The sequence below is a fragment of the Melanotaenia boesemani genome, chromosome 3 (assembly GCF_017639745.1).
Source record: "Melanotaenia boesemani isolate fMelBoe1 chromosome 3, fMelBoe1.pri, whole genome shotgun sequence".
Classification (NCBI taxonomy): Eukaryota; Metazoa; Chordata; class Actinopteri; order Atheriniformes; family Melanotaeniidae; genus Melanotaenia; species Melanotaenia boesemani.
This window is the reverse complement of record NC_055684.1, coordinates 27457336-27477071: the sequence shown is the minus strand read 5'-3', so window position 1 is coordinate 27477071 and position 19736 is coordinate 27457336. Positions and strand designations below refer to the sequence as shown.

The 19736-nt window shown below is 37.5% G+C and overlaps 1 protein-coding gene across 17 annotated transcripts in view; it reads left to right on the top strand.

Moving 5' to 3' along the window:
• The first annotated feature begins 463 nt into the window (after positions 1-463).
• cadpsb (Ca2+-dependent activator protein for secretion b) overlaps positions 464-19736 on the top strand; it is a 74227-nt gene continuing 54954 nt past the window's right edge. For 12 of the 17 annotated variants that reach the window (XM_041980311.1, XM_041980319.1, XM_041980320.1 and 9 more), the window contains exons 1-2: positions 466-1017; positions 19121-19234. In XM_041980311.1, the coding sequence (XP_041836245.1) occupies positions 685-1017; positions 19121-19234 (447 nt within the window). In that variant the 5' untranslated portion in view covers positions 466-684. Of the gene's footprint in view, positions 1018-19120; positions 19235-19736 lie in introns of all 17 variants that reach the window. The other 5 variants (XM_041980322.1, XM_041980316.1, XM_041980315.1 and 2 more) reach the window with 2 other exon arrangements.

Here is a 19736-nt window from a genome sequence, read left to right as displayed (position 1 = left end):
CCACCCTTCAACAACATGGGGCGGCACAAGAATCACTGAAAATTTACACCCACTGCTCTGCATCCTGTGTTCTGCCCATATCCTAAAAACAGTGCAGTCCAGTTCAGTCAGTGACAATATGAGAGGAATCATGTGTCAGCCATCTTAGGTGTAGTCTACCAGTGCAGGATGTTATGATGAGCTACTGTGGAACGAGCATCCTTCAGTCTCTGCTCATGTTCTGTGGTCAGGACCACGGCCAGCTCAGGTCGCCTGAGTCCTGGCAGGAAGGGAGAGGCCATCTCCCGCTTTCACGGAGGAAAAGCAGCTCACCATCCCTCATCTGTAGCTACACTACACTCCCCCTGCCCCTCCCCTCTGCTTCCTTCTCACCTCCCCCCTCTCACATCCGCAGCACCGACCGACCAATAAAGTACAGAAAATACGTAAGCATCGACGAGTGCTCGGCGCAGGCGGAGAATGCTCAGTGTAGCAGACTAAACCTCTTCCAGCATCACTCGTACTGCTGACATCTCTCAGTGAGCGAGTACTATCACGGCCTATCCCTCTCTTGACTTCGGGCGCATTATACATTATATCAAGGCACGGATAAGACAACAGCAAAACTATCATCAGGGGATTTATATAAAACTCAATTTGCAAGGCTAGGGTATCTGTAGGCAGGCATTACTCCTATAGAGCAAGATGTTAGATCCGTCGTCCAGCGAGGAGGAATCTGATGGGATAGTGGAGGAGGAAAGCAAAGAGGCGATGGCACCTCAGGCCGGATCTCGCATCTCTCCAAGCAGGACCAGCGAGAGCTCAGGTGGACTAGCACCCAGCAGTAGTCGCAGCAGCGCCCGTCCGACCAGCCCGAGCCCGTCAGCCGTCAGCGAGGAGAAAGAGGACCTGGAGAAGCTGCACAGAGAGGAGGAAGACCGCAAAAAGAAGCTGCAGTTGTATGTTTTTGTGATGCGATGCGTCGCTTATCCGTTCAATGCAAAGCAGCCCACAGATATGGCAAGGCGACAGCAGAAGGTAAGGGCCCCCTCGATTCAAAAGCATAATTAATAACCACATGATGACGAAATAACTCCTTTCGTTCCGCAGATGTTGTCATTGATGACCTACATAAGCTCGAACACAGGGGGGGTTTGGCCACTAGGCCTATCCGATAGCGCATGAGTCCAGCACAGACCCCACTGAAAACACATTTTTTCCTCTCTCTTTTTAAATAAAATGTTGCAAATCCTCTGAACATGACAGGAACATAGAGGTACGACTCCGGATAGTGAAAGGACTGGTGGTGCTGCAGAGCTGCAGGCTTGAGTACTGCCCATGCTCCTCCAATGCACAAACCCTTAAGTGTGATCGCTACATACCAGCAAGCCCATTAATGGAAAGGGCGTTCAGGAGATGGTGGATGACGATTTACAACAGGACGGTGTCATTTTCTCAGTTGGGCTAATCTTATCGAAGTCCCTATTTCCATTAGCTATACAGCTGCATACTGGTTAATGCACTGCTTTTTTTTTTTTGCAGATATAATTTTCAAAGCGTTTGCGCCATCACTTATCCCGTCAATTTGGCCTCCCAAGGTGACTTTTAGGCACAGACCTCCTGAGGAGGGTAGCTTAATAGCCTTTCTCCTCTGCAGACGAGCTTGACTTCTGATGGTGGGCTACTGTAAATAAATTGCATTAAAAACATTTTCTGCTTCCACAAAATTGATTTTTTTGTTACTTACTACATATTGTCCAGTTTTTGAGGTTTACAAATGTTACTGAAGGGGAGGAGGCCCTCATCCTAGTTTGAGACTGCTGCTGAGCTCCAATGATGCTGGAGCCAGTTTTGGGTCATGCTGTCCTTACTGTCAAAGTCACCACAAAGACCTTACTTTACTGAAGGAATATCAACTAATTGTTGGACAGTATCCCCCATTTATTTAATGTTTTATCTGTTGTATTGTCACACCAGAAATTGTCTTTTACTTTGCTGTTAATTAAGATATATGTGTAATACTGATTAGCATTCTTTAGGGTATCCATCACTTGGCAGTGAGGGTCTGATATATTTCGCAAGGGCAGAAGCTAGTCTAATGAGCTTTGTGAACCTATAGAAGTTTCACTCCAAGCATCTAGGTCATGTGTCACTCATTCATTTGAGTTATTGTAAACAATATTGTAGGAACTGCTTTCGAAACTGCTGGTTTAGTTTAACCTGCAGAGTACTCGCCTTTCTCAGGACACTGTTAAGCCATATGGTCTGAATTTTCTGCTGACTCATGTGCAAGTGCATGTGGGAGGCAGAAACCACAGTGTTTTCATCTATTTGTTTGTTTGTGGTCCTGTTGAGAGTAGGTTACTGGTAGTCTGATGCTGGCTTACTAATGCACTTTTTATATCTAGTAGCTCAGGCAGCCAGCGTACTCTGCTGTGCGTGAGTGAGTATCTGGATAAACAATCTGATGTTTTTAGTCAGCCCTGGAAATCAGAGAGTGTCTGTCTGCCTACAGTCTGCATAGACTTTGATTTGGTCCAAATTTGCATTCAACTGCAAAAACCAGTCATTACAACAAAAACTATAAAACACCTTTTGCAAAATTGAATGAACATTGTCTTTTTATCACAGTGAATTGCTTTAATCTAATGAGTTGATGAGGATAATTCATTGCACTGAAAGATTTTTACAACAGAGAGCACTGAAGCCTCAGCTGATTAGCCTACTTGATGGCAGTATTGTTGATTTATTCTTTTAACACAACACATTTCTCTCATTTGATTATATTTTTATTTCTTGTGCTTAGGAAGACAACAACTCTCATGCAAAACATTTTGACAAAAGAGGATGCAATGCTGGTCCAATAATACCCCTGTAGGTTCCTCTCAGCCATAAACATCTAATGAATGCATGCTGTACAGGCATAGACAAACAACAAGTTGTAAAGAAGATTCCTTTCTATGTGGGATACACAATTAATGTAGCCTTTAACCATTTTGGTTATTATAGATTAGACACAAAAATGTGATGAAGCAATTTCTGTAATGAAAAGACTTAAAGGCCTCAGCAAAACATGTGGAGTGGCTCCACAATAATCCGTTATTAGAAGCTCTGGCACACAAACGGCAGTGATGGGCTATCACAGAGAAACAGGCCAAGCTGCAGCCTTTGTAAGCTCTGCTGTTGCTTCTTGGGATGTAATGCCATAACCCTGTGAAAGGATAAGCCAACAGGGCAGGAGCAGGCAGATGTCTCTCTTTGAGGGACAAGGGAAATACAGTGTTTGGTTTTTCAGTGTAAAGGCTGCTGTTTTGTACCAGTCATATCAGTGTTCATGAACATTTAAGACATTGCACATGTTTGCATGTAAGGCTAACCATCTATGGGCACACTTATACTAATGGTCCCTTTACAGACAATGAGTTGATTATTGAAATTACATGCAGATGTAGGTTGTGTTGTAATGTATGTATGTTCCTTGTATGTAATAATTTTAATTGTCCTGGAAGGGGAAAATCTCCCTTTATTTAATCACAAAAATCAAGTTAAACTGCGCAAACAGAGGAATTCAACACGGTTGTGCAAGCAGTGAAGAAAATTTGCATTTTCTTTTCTTTTATTTAATTCTGTTTAGTCTTTAGTTTTTATCATACAAAGAAATGATTATGCATGCGTAAGTGTTTTAACAGTTGTTTTAAGACAGTGTTAGTTTGGTGGTTGCTAGTTAATCTAACATGTTGATGTGTGAAGCACTTCTCTGCTTAAGTTCTCACAAAGTCTCAAGAATAGGTTGAATCCTTTCTTTTTAAGTAACAAGTGTAATTTATCAAGAAAGAAATGCAAATAAAGCTATAAAATTCTTAATTACTCACAAATTGGTCAATTTACTCAAAGAGAATAGACATTGATTAAATTTCTATTATCAAACATGTATGTTTTCATAGATCAGAATGTATTTCCAAGCTGAGTAAATGCTTACGTGAAGGATTTTCCTATTTTAAAGTATTCGGTTGGACGCCCCAAAAGATTATACGATCCAATCAGTTCATCTGCCAGCAGGTTTACTTAATATTGTGCCCCTTGGCTCAGCATTTTAATATACAGTAGGGCCATGGAAACTCTGAGGGAGAAGAGGTGTGAGCTGTACAGCAGGGCTTGTGATGTGAATTTGAAATTAATGCCTCTTTGGTGTTTAGTACAGTTGGCAAAGGAATTTGGAAGTCACAGCTTTTAAGGGGCCTTTGTTTCCTTTCCTGTTCTAATATGTTAAATCAGGAGAACAGCTTTCTAATGCCCTCATTGATAGCTAACCTTTTTAGAACCAGACCTGTCCATATGGGCAGTTTTCTCACTTCTGAATTGCTATTTGTGTTTGTGAAAAAGAGAAGAGAGAGCTCCAGGAAAGGGAATCATACAGAATTATTGTATATTATACTATGTGAGCACATGTTAATGATGAAATTGCAAAGGTTTATATGCATCAGTTTAAACATACAAAGAGGCAAGCATCATTAAGGTCTTTGACAGGGCTCAGCAAGATGTTTGCATAGATAAGTCCAGCATATTAAAGGTCATACCTGGACATAATTGTCTAATCTTTGATGATGACAGAAATATACGTGTTTATGATAACTGTAAAAATGGCAATTGCATTTGAAGTGATGAAGGATAGATGACACAGTGGTATGAAAATGGAAGCTAGATGATGGAAATATGAATGAAGCTGGCGTAAATGCAGCCTCTGTTTTATGCATTGCACGATTTAAAAGGTTCTTCTGCATATTTGTTTCACTGAACTATGTATTTCCTAATTTCCCCTCTCTTTTTTTTAAAGAAATGAGAGGTACAAACACATATTTAAAGTGAACTTTCCAGGCTCACAATAATCATGAAACACACAGTCATGTAGACGAATGAAAGCAGCAGCAAATGGAGAGCACAAGTATGACACTGAAATCATTTGCATTATTATGTAAGATCTCTAAATGCTATTCTGTCTGAAAAAAGCATCCTTTGACAAAAGAAGACTGGCAGCGTGCTGGCAGTGTGAAAGTCAATAAAACATGTCAATCAGGATGTGAAAGCTGATGTTATTCTCTATCATGAAGCAGCGTTTTCTATTGCATAGTTTAAATTGCCTTCGTTGGTGTAATTTATTTTGCCCTCGCTTTTACTTATTGTAGATATTCTGCACCTGCTTAATCAAACACACATGCATATCTGCCTTCCTTTTTTCTAGTTTTTATGTGTAATGCCCTGAAGAAGGGTCTGGCTGGTACATGTGGGCTTTTTTTAACAGCACAATTTACGACATGCCAAATTAAATAAATAGTGCCTTTGTTTCGGAGATCTTTTATCACCAGTTATTTCTTTGAAATACCGTAGCGTGTTTTAGATACAGTAATACTGAAGAACAAGGGTATTCATTGATAGTATAAACATGAAAGTGGATTTAGAAAAGGTGACAGCTGAAAAGCAGCAGGTGAAATACCCCCTCACCCACAGTCTGTGCAGCCTCCTGTAACAAATCACAGTTTCACAAATTACACATCTCCCTCCCTGTTCAGGCACCACCACAAGGAAAAGATATGTTTTTGTTTGTAACTATGTTGTGTCTGACAGGTTTGATGAAATGGAAAAAGGGTCAAATCGGCTCATGTTTGCCATGTTAGTAATCCACTACTGCAGCCTTATTCTCGTGAGGCAACATAGTGCTCAGAAAAATAGCTACACAGTTGCAAATGTTACAGCACAAGAGAGCTTGCAAGTGAATGTAAAGGAATTCACTGGTAACATAGGAGGTATTGTAAAGAGATTAATCTACACAGGTGGGCAAAAAGAGTGCATGATCTAGCTTAAAATACAACTTGTTTGCTTTAAAAAATAACGGTAAGCTACTCGTGGTACTGTGTTATGAAACTGAATGCTTCAACATGACGAGACCATGATGGAATTTGATGTAGAAGCTTTTTATTTTCTTGATACCATGTCAGATCGAGGTTGTGAACCATGTTCTGCTGGTAATGATTATTATTGCTCAGATAGTCAAAAACAACTCTTCACACATGTTTTCCAAACATGATCAAAACCAAAGACTGATTGAGGACGAAGGCAGTAGTTATGTCTTCATACTGTGAGGATTAAGGAAGATGGATCTGCCGGGTCGTGTAATTCCTTGTTAGATTGCTGTAGAAGAAACTGTAAAAATCTGTACTGTCACTGCTGCACATCAGCCCAACCTAAGATGCAAAATGAAGGCTGGTTTGTTGTAAGAAAGAAAAATTCATAAAGAAAGACTTATCACTTGTGCAATAACTGCACTTGTGCATTTACAATTATTAGGCAAGTGACTTCTATGACCTAATCATTATTGCCATGCACACTTTCCAATTTCAAACAATATAAACTAGAATGCTAATTGGATTTGATCATTTTCAGGTTGATGTGCATTCGTGTAATGAGGAAGGATGTAGCCTCAAGGATTCATAACTTACATCCTGCTTTGCATATGTATTAGAAAGCATCATAAGCTCAATTATAATGGATCAAAAAAGAGATTTACCTGACTCTGAAATGACAAAAATAATAACTTTTATATCGTGTGAAACACTCTTGAAACAGCTGAACTATTAAGGCATGACTACTAGACAAACATTTTCTTGCAAATAGTCAACAGGGCCCGTAAAAGTGCATTACCCAGAAGAAAATGCAAATCAATAAAAAAAAAATGTTGGGATGAGTTTAATGTAAAGCTATTAAACTATATAAAGCACCACTACAATCAGTAACTGTGTACAGAAGTGCAAGAAGTCAAGTGCTCATAAACAAAAAGCTTAAACTCATCCAGCTTTGAAAAACACTCAAAGGTTAAACTGACTCAAAGTCATAAAGATTGGACCAAGTCTGATGACAAAGGTTTCAAAGAGTTTAAAAAGAAATTAAATGAAAGCAACTCTTGATGGAGCAGAAAGATGAGCACATGGCAAGATCACTAATGGATACAGGGCATCACTTAAAGTCAGGAGCCAGTGGGATGGACTGAGAGTACCGGTATGTGCAGATATATCATTAAGAGTGTTAATAGTTGGACCTTCTTGGATTGAAGATGGGCTAAAAAACAATTTCACAACCTTAGAGGATGCAGTCTGCAGCAGTCATTAAGGCCAGGATCTTCATGCATCCAAATGCAAGCTGTTTGGCAAGCCAGCAAATTCTCAAAAATGACTGAGTAAAGACCTAAAACACCTCCTCACCTGACTTTGATTATAATAAGCTCTTATCAAATATGAAAGTCACAATAAGGGAAGACAACAAATCTCTTTGAATAAACAGAAACTGACAGACTGCATGGATAAAGCTTCTCAGCAGTGTTAAAAAGCAGACTATATTGGTCAGTAAATCAACAAAATGAGCTGAAACTGTCATTTTCTGTGGCTTATTAGCTCCGTCAAGGCAGAGTTTATGTTTGTGGCAGCATCTGTCTATCTGTCTGTTAGCAACATTGCTCAAAACGTTTTGGAGGATTTTGTAGAAATTTTCAGGAAATCTAAAAAATGGAATAAGGAACATGTATTTATGTTTTTGGGTTATCTGGACCCCCACTTGGATCCAGGAATTTTTTAAAGGAGTCTTCACTATGGGGCAAAGGGATAATTTTGCCATTAGAGCTTTTAACTAAATAAGCATGCCCACAATCATTGGCAACCCCCCCAAAAAAAAACAAAAAAACAAAACAAACAAACAAACAAACATTGGCTTGGCAGAGGTCTGCTCTCTGAGCGCATCTAGTTACGTATTCAAAAGATCAAAAACAAAATAATTGGGGAAAATTGGGAACATTAATTTTAAAATGTGCGTATGTTGCCTTTCAGACATTTCCACTTCAATTTAAGAGACAAAAATTTTGAAATGTTTTACATTCAATAACACTTTTCAGATTAACTGAGAGCATTGTCTTTGCCTAGTTATACAATTAATCCCCATAAATTCAATTTGCTAATGCACCATTTTTAGGTTACTGACTTAGTTCATCTGAAGTAAAACTAGTGCTTTCATGTATTCATAATTTTGTTAATCAAATGACAAAAAAAAAAAACAAAAAAAAAAAAAACATCAAATTTGTAATTCTTCCCTGAGGCCTGATGAAAGAGTATTACATCTATGGTCAAATATGACCATGTAAAATATGTGACTTTTTTAAAATATTTTTTTTATGAATCACCAGTTAATTATTAAAATAGTTCACAGAATTTCTGCAGGAAGGTAACAGTGAGGACCCTTGTATATAATCTGCTAAATGTTTGTCTCAATATTAAAATCAATTAAACAATAAATAATCTTTGTAAAGAAAAAAAACCTAAGTAAAAGAATGAAGGTGCCTGATTAGTAGAATAAAGGTAAAACCTCAAGCAGAGAAGGATTTATAAATATATAAAAAAAGTGGCTAAAACATTTATTCATCGATCTTAATGATGTACATTTCTCTACTGTATGTTGAATTGTTAAACCAGGAATATATATCAAAGCAAATCAAAGTCAAATTAGCTGTGAGCTGTTCTAATCACATGCTTTTTTCTACAGTGTAATTGTGACCTTTTTTCCACATAATTACAAGATAGTTTTCTCGTAATCGTGAGATTCTAAGTTATAATTAGGAGTTATCAAAGTTTTAATCACTGTGCAAGAAAACTTTTGTGCTAAACAAAACCTCTGTCCTCTAAAGTGAATTTGGGCAGATGTTGGTGGTCATTTAGAGTTCAAGAATTTGTTTTCGAATAAGTGATGCTATGAAACATTGCTTCAAAGGTAAAATTGTTAAGGCATGAATATGAAAGGACAAAGAAGAGTGAGGCTGAGAGGGAGATTAGTTGTGGTGATTTTCCACATTAAAGACAGAGGAGCTAAAGCAGGACCATTACTGCAGTCCTCTCTGCCTCGCACTCTGATGGCTTACTGAGGCATAAAGAACACAAAGTGGCATCAAGCAGACACAAGGCTGCATGTCAGGTAGATACTCAGTTTGAGTTTCTTATCCTGGGTGTTACATGTTCACGTCACCTTTTCTTTGAAAATAATCACTGCTGCTCTCTCTTTCTGACAGATATTAAACTAAAATGTGTTTCAGATGCACTCTTTTTGCTCAGGATCACTGCTTTGATCTCTAAGATTGGGGTAAAATTACAGCGGAAGCACTACAGTGCCCACATCAGTGCAATGTGAAATACAAATGACACTTTAATACAATGGAAAACCTACAGATAGGTGACAAAATAAAGGATAAATCTGAACTGGGTGTGAACCTCTTCGGGATGACAAGGCTCCAAACGGCAGAGTGCAATTAAGAAAAGAATGTTCAGCCTAATCTTTAGCCTTCGATGTCACCAGGGATCACACTTAATCACCAGGGATTTTGGACTTACATGTTCAACAAATGGGGGCATATCTTTTGGAAGAGTTTCTCCAGTACATCTTCACAGACTTATAGAATCAATGCCAAGAAGCAGTGAAGCTATCTGGCCGTGCATGGGGGCAAATACATGAGTAAGCAGTCTAAAAAATGTGCAGTAGTCATGAGATAGAAAACTCTATACTTGTGATGGTGTGTACAAAACATCTGTCTGGAGCGGAACTCGGCAGCTTTGAACCCATTAATTTGTCCAGTGACATTTTTACAGATGCATCCTCACTTCAGCCGTTTGCCTAACTTTAACCAAATAGTTTTTAAAGTGTAAAACAACAATGATACTTTTCCTGGTAACAAAAACAAAGTTGCTTTTAAACATTAATGGTTAGGAGCCAGACTCTTTGCTTCATGTCACTCCCCAGCCCCCCAGACCACCAAATATGGACTTTTATTACTCCTTAAATATGATGCAAAAATCATTTCATGACTATTTAACAAAGTGATATTATATTGTCTTTCTCAGTGAAGTTATGTTCTTGTTCAGTGGCATGAAAATTGTCTCTATATGGATCTAAATTAAAAGATCATGCTTTTATGATTACCTCACATTTTTCTATGAGACTGAACTCAAATGAAATTTTTATTGTTCTTCCCAAATTACTCAGTCATCTGCCACCATAGCCTGATGATTGTCTGGATCCAGTAATGTGTTAAAGGATTCATTGTTATGGGGACATATGGATAATTTTGCCAATACAGCTTCTAACTCAACAGATAATGCCCAGAATATTTTCTGAAACAAACAAACAAACAAACAAAAAAGTTACAAGATGACATCATGGTAGACGTTAATTACAGCTAACCCAGATTCCTGCCGTTAGAGAAAATCAAAATTTCTTAAGTAACTTCAAAACTATTATAGCCATTTGGTGTGCTTAGGTGTATAAGGGTACATTTCCAGGGTCAAGAATTCTAAATAAGATGTGGCATCTATCCAGATGATGGAAATGGTGATATTACCCTGTATAAGAGTGGAGTGCTGGCATGGGGTTAGTAACTGAGTGGACTGCTGGGCCTTTTGGGGTTTTTTCTCAGGTGAGCGACCCTCGGGTGAGCTGCTTGGTGGAGGTCTGCACTCTCTGATTGCTTCTAGCTATTTTTCTTTTTACCTTTTCCCCCCACAAGCCTGACCAATGCCATCTGTTTGATCTCTTTTGAACATGTTTGGACTGCTTCCTATGGATGACTATATGCAATGCAAACGTTATTGAACATCAAACAAGAGTTACCAGAGATAATCACCTTTGTAAGCAGAGTGAGAGTTAGAGAGAAAATGAAAGAGACAGATTACAGAGAAAGTGATTTGTGATGGGAGGGTGGAATGAAAGGATTTATGTCTGAGTCTTGATGAGAGTGATGCACCAGAAATGGAGACATAACCCAGTCAGCTTAATGTGCTACACAGTATAGAGTAGTGCTATAGTATGACAATGTTCTTAAAAATAAATAAATAAAAAATGTGAAAAAACAAAAACAACAACAACAACAAAAAAAAACAAGTGAGCATTGTCTTGCTCTTTCTGTTGATACAATACAATAAAAATGGGCATATTTCAGGCATAGTCGCAACTAGGGATTAATCATGATTAATTCATTGTAAGTTGTGATTAATCGATTAAAAATTTGAATCACTTGACAGCCTTAGTGTGTGTTTATATATGTTATTGTAATGTATGTATGGTCAAGGTTTCCAATCTAAAAAAGTTGTTTAGCTATAAAGGAAAGAGAAAACTGACCGTAGCAAACAGTTGCTGAAGCTTTGCAGCAAAGTGGTAAACTTCCAGGAGTCAACATAAAGGTAGGGTAGGAGATCCCAGAAAAATGGTTTGAACAAGCTACATTTTGAAAATTCAAAAGTCCAAACCTCGTTCTTCAGACTTCCCCCCCAAAGCCACTCCTCCAAAGCACAGAAACATACAACGCTTGTTCCCGAGTACTGGGCAGCATCGATTAGCTTATGGGCTCGACACACAGGAGGCAGCGTTGCTCCTTCTCCATTCATTTTCTATGGAACCTGCGTATTGAGGCTAAAATCGCTGCCCTCCTCCAGCCAAGCGACAGGCGACATTCGTGCATGTGAAATGTTGCGCTCGATCATGTAGATGTGCACATGTAGATGTGCACATGTGCGACGCGACACAAGACAATAGAAAAATGTTCAATTTTTGTCGCTGTCGTTTGGCACTACAACCAATCAGCGAGGGACTTCATGGTCTGACCAATGAGAGCAGACTAGACAGCGCAGTCTGCAAACACTTTGAACATGGAAGAATAGATCATTTTAGCCTAATAAAAGGCAGCCGCGTGGCACCAGAGTGAATTAGTCCAAACGTAGGTTCTGGATTTATCTGGATCAGCCTAGAGGTCCATCAGATGATGATATTTACGATGCTGTTTCCTATTTTGTAAACTTGGATGAACCCAGAGTTGTCTCTCATTTATACAATAAACAGCGAGATTTGTCAATTCCTGCAAAATCTTCTGACTCTCTATCTGTCATACTTTGTCATGTCATGGACTGGTTTGAAATGTTAAAATCCCCACCAATATCATTACCAAATCAAATTTCTTGGAGAAAAGTAATCTTAGAGCGCGATGCACGACACTGCTGCCGTCGCTTTCGTTGGTCGCCTCCTGTGTGTCGAGCCCATAACACTCTACTCTTACTCGGCTCTCCTTCAGCTTTTTTCTTAGAAGTAGCCTTTTTCAAAACATTTTTTTCCCGACTCAAATTAGGCACCTTTTCTGCCATAATGTTCCTTACGTGTGTACATTTAACCGTATTTTTATGTAGTTAAGCCATGCCCTGGCTTCACTTCATTACCTCTACAAGTGTTCCAAACCTCTGAGAGTGAGCAATTCGTGCACAAAGAGGGGCACGTACAGGGAGTTTGAGGGTACAGGGACAAATGGCAGTTGAGTTTGATAGACATACATCAACCAAACTTTTAGAATGGACCGAATAAAATAATTGGATGGTGTTTTTTCAGTCCCGTCCGTTCCATGGTGACTACATTTTTCTATTTTTGTGTTAAAGCATTTAATTAATTGGCTGCAATCCTACCCTACTTTTAAGTAGCCCAAAGAAAATTTGTCCCAATTCATCATTCTGGTCCATGAGCCTCTATCTGTAATGGAAAATGCAGGAAAAGTCTGCAAGTTAAAATGCTGTAATCCTGCTTGGCAATGCGACTCAGAAGAAGAAGGTGAAGGAATCTCCAATTTGGGTTGTTTTGCTTATATGCTGCAGCTAGCTGAGCATGATGGGCTAATTCCACAGTGCAGCCTTACCAATGCTTTAACTTATGTGCGTAAACCAGTGGGGCATTTTAAACATTCACAACTTACACAGTCCCGTTTGTAGGAGCTTCAGACTGAACTAAAGGTTCTTGCAAACTGGCTACATGAAGACATTTTGGCCAGACTGATCAATAGCTTCTATGATCACAAGTTCTTTTCAACAGAATAGAGTTAACGATCTGTCTGCAACGCTGTCAGACTATCTGAAAAAAAAAAAAAAAAAAACGTTATCACTGCTAAATTATTACTACTTTTGTTTTTATTGAGATTATGAAGCAACTACAGACATTGTCTTTGATTTATTTATTTTTGTTTGTTTTTTTTCCTTATAAATTATTTTGTAAAATTTAAATTGGATTAATTTTATTATCACTTGCTCTTGTATAAAGAAGTGATGTGTGATTTACTACAATAAAAACAACAAAAATGATGACAATCACAATAATGTTCATGTAAACTGATTTGGTATTAGAAGTTATTGGCATAGGCAGATATTTCCATTGTCAGATATTGAAATCAGATCAAAACCCCCAAAAACGTGGATTGGTGCATCTCTAAAAATAAAAGTCTCAGACAAAACAGCAAGTTTCTTCTTATGCATTTGGAATGTTACCAATAAAGAAACAAGCTTTTGCCAAATATAAACACAAATATATTAAAATGTCATCAAAGTTGATAGATTTTAATAGTTCCATGGAACTTGGTATCATTTGTATGATACATTTGTATGATTTGTATGTATCATTTTAACTTGTAGACAGTGACTGAATGAGATGGGGAGGAAGCAGCTGAGCTGTATGCCTGCTACCAGTGAGTTGGTGGTGTGATAATGGATGACTGTTATAAGACGGGGCTTTACTGGATGTGAACACAGTGTTCTCCTGGATGTAACAGCAGTGCCACAGCGATAGAGTATGACAACAGTGTGAAGACTGGTTAGAAAGAGCCAGAGTTCCCTGCATCATCCATGTTTGCAATGTGTCAAGCTTTGTCTGTAGAATATACACCTGGCTGTTTACTAACCCAGTGGAGAGATATGTACTCTCACTATGTGTGTGTGTGTGTCTTTAAAATGAGAGTCTGGTTGGGGATAACAGCTTGTGCATCTGTCTTTGTATAATTGTAGTTTCGTGACCCAGTCACTACACAATGCTGGTGTTTTGTGTTGGATGAGGCCTGCTGCTAGTGGATTTTGTGCAGCTGTCATTTAGTGCTTGCTCCCGTACTCATGCTTGCTGTTTACTCAGATGTGGGTCTCTGGTATTATCTGCAAAAGGAATATAATGCTCTTTGTGTAGTGAGTAGATCCACAGACATGTTTGCTTAACACCAGTTTATGCACTGGCCAGGATTTATGATCAAACTGGCCTAACAATTAGAAAATTTTCACCAATTTTTACATCTTATTATACAAATATTATTATAATACAATTATAATGTGAGGAAAACTCACAGCTGAACAAGTCTAGTATCCTTTAATAATGAACAGCTTTTCTTTAGCAGCATCTTTAGAACTTATATTTTATACAACTTAGATTTTAATGATATGTTTGACTCCTTGGTCAAGTGTAACATTAAGATATACAATTTAATTGCAACCGTATCCACCGCTGCCCCCTTTGTTAAAAACTGCTCATTAATTTTGAAGCAATTTAATTTAGTAAAAAAGCCTAATTCAACTTGTCCTTTCAGCGTTATGTAACTTCTAGAAGAAGCTCAAGTGTGAGTCAGCAAAGCAGAGACTTTACTGCACTGACACGCAGTTGCTACTGTACGCTGCATTCAATTAGCTAATGACTCTTCACAGGGCAGCAAGGACAGCTGACCAAGCTACCTCACAAGTTGATGACATGTTGATTCAAAATTTCAAGGTGATAAAATGATCAATATATCACATTTTGTACTGTTTGATCATTGTAAATGACTGATGTTATGTAATCTGTATATAAAAGAGAGTTATACTAAAAATATATGAGATTTTGCCCCATCCCACTCCCCCCAAAAGCCCCAGCTTGGCGAGTGCTTATATTTAAGAATGATCTATTCAGATCTAACTTCAGATATTAGCTTAATGTGTATTAGACATAACTACAGTATAGTGATGCTACATAAAATATAATATATATTTCTCTACATGCTTGCTGATGGGAAGCAAAAGTGACAATATAGATATGAAATTGAATTTGTGATAATTTGTCTTCTTCTGATCTGCAGGATGACACTTACAAATTGTGCACAGATAACATGTACTGATCAATATTAATAAATAAATAAATAAATAAAACTTAATCAGACTTTATTGTCATTATATGTGTGCATATAATAACAATAAAAACTGCATCTGGTACAAATATAATAAATGAATGCTTTACATGTAAGGGATAATGCCCAACAAGGTGTCCATTATCATAAATTAATGGACGATGCAGAGGCATGAACTGTCCGTTCATACATATATATATATATATATATATATATATATATATATATATATATGAACAGTAATATAATAGGGAAAAAAAAGATGTCCCCTAAGAGTTCTTGAAATTTCAAGATATAAAAACATTAAAAAATAAACTATTATCATAATTATGAAAATATAATTATATTGCTATTTTTTTTTTCTTTTTTGCCAATGATTGTGGGCATTAGTTTTGAGTTTGAATGTCCTAATGGTAAAATTATTCCTATCTCCCCATAGTAAAGAGTTCTTTAAAAACATTCCTGGATCCAGGCAGCAATCCGGACCACCGGCAAAATCTAATCACTTGTTCAGTATTGCATTTATTAGATTTACTGAAGATTTAATCAAAATCCATTCATAACTGTTTGAGTTATATTGCTAACAGACAGCCAAACCAACGCTGCTGATTACATGACCTCCGCCTTGGTGGAGGTAATATGTGAAATGATTTGCATTTGCCCTGTGAAGAGAGTTTGAAACATTGTGTTAGACTGACTGGAAAATCAAAAATTTACATTATATTATATACACTTCTATCAGAATCACCCCAAAATACTATGGTTGTTAACTTCCGTCTGTAGTAGAATTGTGGGAAAAGAGCAGTATCAAGGAATATTAAGAAAAAACAGTTCTCACTTTAATGAAGATGTGCTGGTGTTCACATCTGTATCTGATGAAACTCAGCACGATTCCCTGTTGGAGCCTCAAGTTATACATTTTGAAATTATGTTCATTTATATCCAGAGAGATATATCCAGTAAGGGATATCATGTATTAAAGAAGCAATTGTAGGATGAAAGTTTAATAAATCTGAAGTTCAGATGTGTTGAAAATATTAAATATACTACAGTAAGTATGCTTGAATCAGAAAGTAAAATCCCCTGTTTAAACTGTAATGACGTTGCGGTACATGTGCCTTCTTTCTCTATTGATATGTGACGGGTGATTAATGTCACTCTCTACTTCATTGCATGCAAATGAAACACTTTGTAACTCTGCAATCTTGATAAGAGCTACAGAGAGAATCAATATGAGCAAAGAAGAAAAATATGTCTCAGGAGTCTGGCTATGCTGATGAAAATGGAGGCATTTTCTCTCATCCATCAGCTTGGTTGCTAATCAGCACAGTTCTCTAATCAGCAGTGAAATGAAAAGCATTGAGGCTGAAAGTCATAAATACTTAATGCACTTGAACTGTGCTTTGGTGAGGAAGTGCACACGATTTACCTGCTTTACTGCTTTGTGCCTCTGTGTCAAAAATGCACCCAAACACACATGTGCATTGTTAGCAGCTTGATGTGTTGAGATAAAACTGTCAGGAGAAGCCAAACTATAATTAGCTTTGACCTTTAGTGGCAAAACCTTCAGGTTAAGCACAAATGTGTTCTGTCAGTAGAGCTCAATACCTCATCTCAGGTTTTGCTCAGGCATCTGTGTGAATATGCTGCAGCTACATATGAAGTTAATAATATGGGAGGGAAAAGTAAGCCACTCAGCCACTGGCTGCATAGATTACAGCTAAGGCTGCGAGAATCAACTGTTTGCAATGTTGATGTATCTGAACATTATATCTGAAATTCTCAGATTGATCAATTCAGTATCAGAAAATAGTGGAAATGTCACATAATTAATGAGAGAAGCAGCAATTTGTCATTTTGTTTGAAAAATGACTGTAGTCATTATTAAATGGGAAAAACCACTTTATTAATTTTCTGTCAGCTGATTCTTTGACTAATTGTTTCACCTCTAATTACTTCTGCTCATTAATATGCAATTCATGTGATCAAAGATCCATTTAGTCGACACAGTGTTGTTACTGCTTTTTAGCAAGCACTCTTTGAAGGATGTCAAAAGAGAATGCAATAGTTATTTATGCAAGCATTTTGGTTGGGTTCAAGAAAGCAAAAGTTTGGGTGGACAATTTATTCTCAGCATTATTTTCAGAAATGGACAAGCAGGTGTCTTGATAGATCAGACTAATTTGCGTATTTGATGCCTCAGGATGATTCTTGAACACCAAAACATATTACAGCATTGCAGAAACGGTTCCTACTATCTCCTTACTTCCTCATTTAGCTGTTATAAAGACGAGCAGAACGGAGATCTTGAAGCAGAAATATGGGTATTGATCTCTGATGTTGTTGATGTGTTGTTTTATGTTGTGAGAGGAACTTTTATGTTTTGTCAATAAGTGGTATATTATCTTGACATTTATTATTCCAGAACCATTATGAAAATGTGAAGATAGGAGAGATGTCTTAGTGAAATAATAATATAATTTTCACTGCCAGCAATAGTGAGGTCAAATCATAATCGACCTCTGGTGAAGCTGTTTATAGTATTTTGGATGTGTGGTCTTGCTAAATACATTAAGCCTTTCTTATTCTGGCATTTTGTCTTGGCTCTAGATGAACAATTTTAAATGAAATTATCCTTATTTTTGAAGTATTATCAAAGAGGGGTTGGGGTAGTAAGATCGACACACAGATGGTGATGAGATTGCCTCACAGGAACGATATGTGGTACTTTCCCATCTCACTCCTACACTAAAGTCTGTCATTTGCAATGTACTGCAACAGTAATGCACATCACCAGCAGGTCCATGTGTTTGTTGGATGCATTCGACAACTTGATCTCTGAGATTAAAATATGGGCACAGTTTTCAGTAGAGAATTGCAAGTCAACTGACTGTTAGGTTCACTGACTCTCTAACTACTCTAAATATCAATCCAAGGACATTCGGGCTGATGCAAAGTTTAAAACTGAAGCAAATGGAGAAAAAACATTTCAAATATGTTAAATATTAGAATTTTGGGAAATTAAAGTAAAAAAGCCTCATCGTTCACTGCATTTGAAAATGATACTGTCTAATTGTTCAAAAGGTGTTTCAAAAAGAAAATGATATGTATTTATGTAAAAAAATTAATTGGTTTAATGAAATTGTCCCTTCTCCACAGTCTTGATGACAAAAATCCTAGAAACCAACCTTAGATTATGGACAAGCTACTGTAAAGTCTTTACTGCAACTCTTCTTTACTATCAAACGCTAAAAAAGGAGTTGCTAAACTGCTAGAAATAATGTTAATAGTATAACAGGTTTATTTTTTTAACATTTACCATTTTGGCATTACCTGAAATCTAAATACAAGAGACAGCATATATATATATATCTAAGTGTGATTTGACTGCTCCTGTTTGCCGTATTCGTGGGTGGGAAGACAGAGTTGAGGCCTGAAGGTGTCCTGTTGGATGATGTTAGGGTGGCTCCTTTTCTATTTGTGGGTCTTTTCAGCTTCATTGGACCATGATTTACAATGCCCACTAGAGCAGATTTCCACTGTGAAGTGTGTGGGTTGTGGTGAATTGCTCAGTTCAGGTTAGTGGTGAGGAAGTTATCCAGATAGAAGATTTCAAGCAACATGATGTTTCAGCCATAAGCAATGGTTAAAAAAAAAGTTGTGGGTGGGTGAGAGGGGATTGGATTAGCCATCACAAAGGGAAACTACATGTGACTCAGACTGGTTAAGACAGAAAAGTTCCCAGTTAAACAACTTAAATTACCACTCTCACATGCAGTAACAATCGCAGTGCAGGTAAAGAATGAGTTTGTGGCCATAATTGACTGAAATGAGGTTCTTGAACTTCATATTACAGCTTGAGGCAACTGTGAGTTTTAAAGGATCTCATTATTCAACTGCTGGATCTAAAAACTGGATGAAAAGGTAAGCGTATAGAAACCACTGAGGAAGTTTTCCCAGAGCAAAGAAAAATTCTTAGAAAAACAAAGTTTCAATTGATTTGTTCACCATGAATCTAACCAAAGTGAACAACTGGAAGTTGGTTGGATATTTCTTTTAAACGGTATGTGCTTGTTTTGACACATTTTCCTGTACTTTTTGTCCTTGCCTCCAAAGATAACCAAGCAGCAGCTTCAGCAGACCAAGGATCGCTTCCAGGCCTTCCTCAATGGAGACACACAAATTGTAGCTGATGAGGCATTCATCAACGCTGTGCAGAGTTACTCTGAGGTAATAACACACCACAGCAGCACATTCACAGTCACATCCACTTTTTTATGTATGCACCACAGCTTAATGCTTTGAAATCAGTCACTGTAGTTTGCATTATTGTAACATTTTTCATTTTTAATGTAGGATTTTCCATCTACTTTTTTTTATATAAATGCAGCTGAGTATCCATTTACATTACACTGTGATGTAAAGGGTTTGTTGTTGTTTCTCTATAACATTTTTAACCAGCTTTCTATTCAAAAAATCCAAAAGCGTGACACAGTCCTCTTGCTTTTCCATGTCAGAATGCCTGAATTCAGAAGGCTGAGTGGTAAAATGGTGGCTGAAGCTTTTCACTGCACAGATTATGAGTCAGAGCATGTGGTTGACACAGCCATTTTTTTAGCCTCCCTATTCAATCTGCAAATGAGAAATTCATTATTATGCAAACCGTAAAATTCATGATAAGAAACAAATACTTAAAATAAAAACAACCATGATGAGATCAGGACACAGAAAG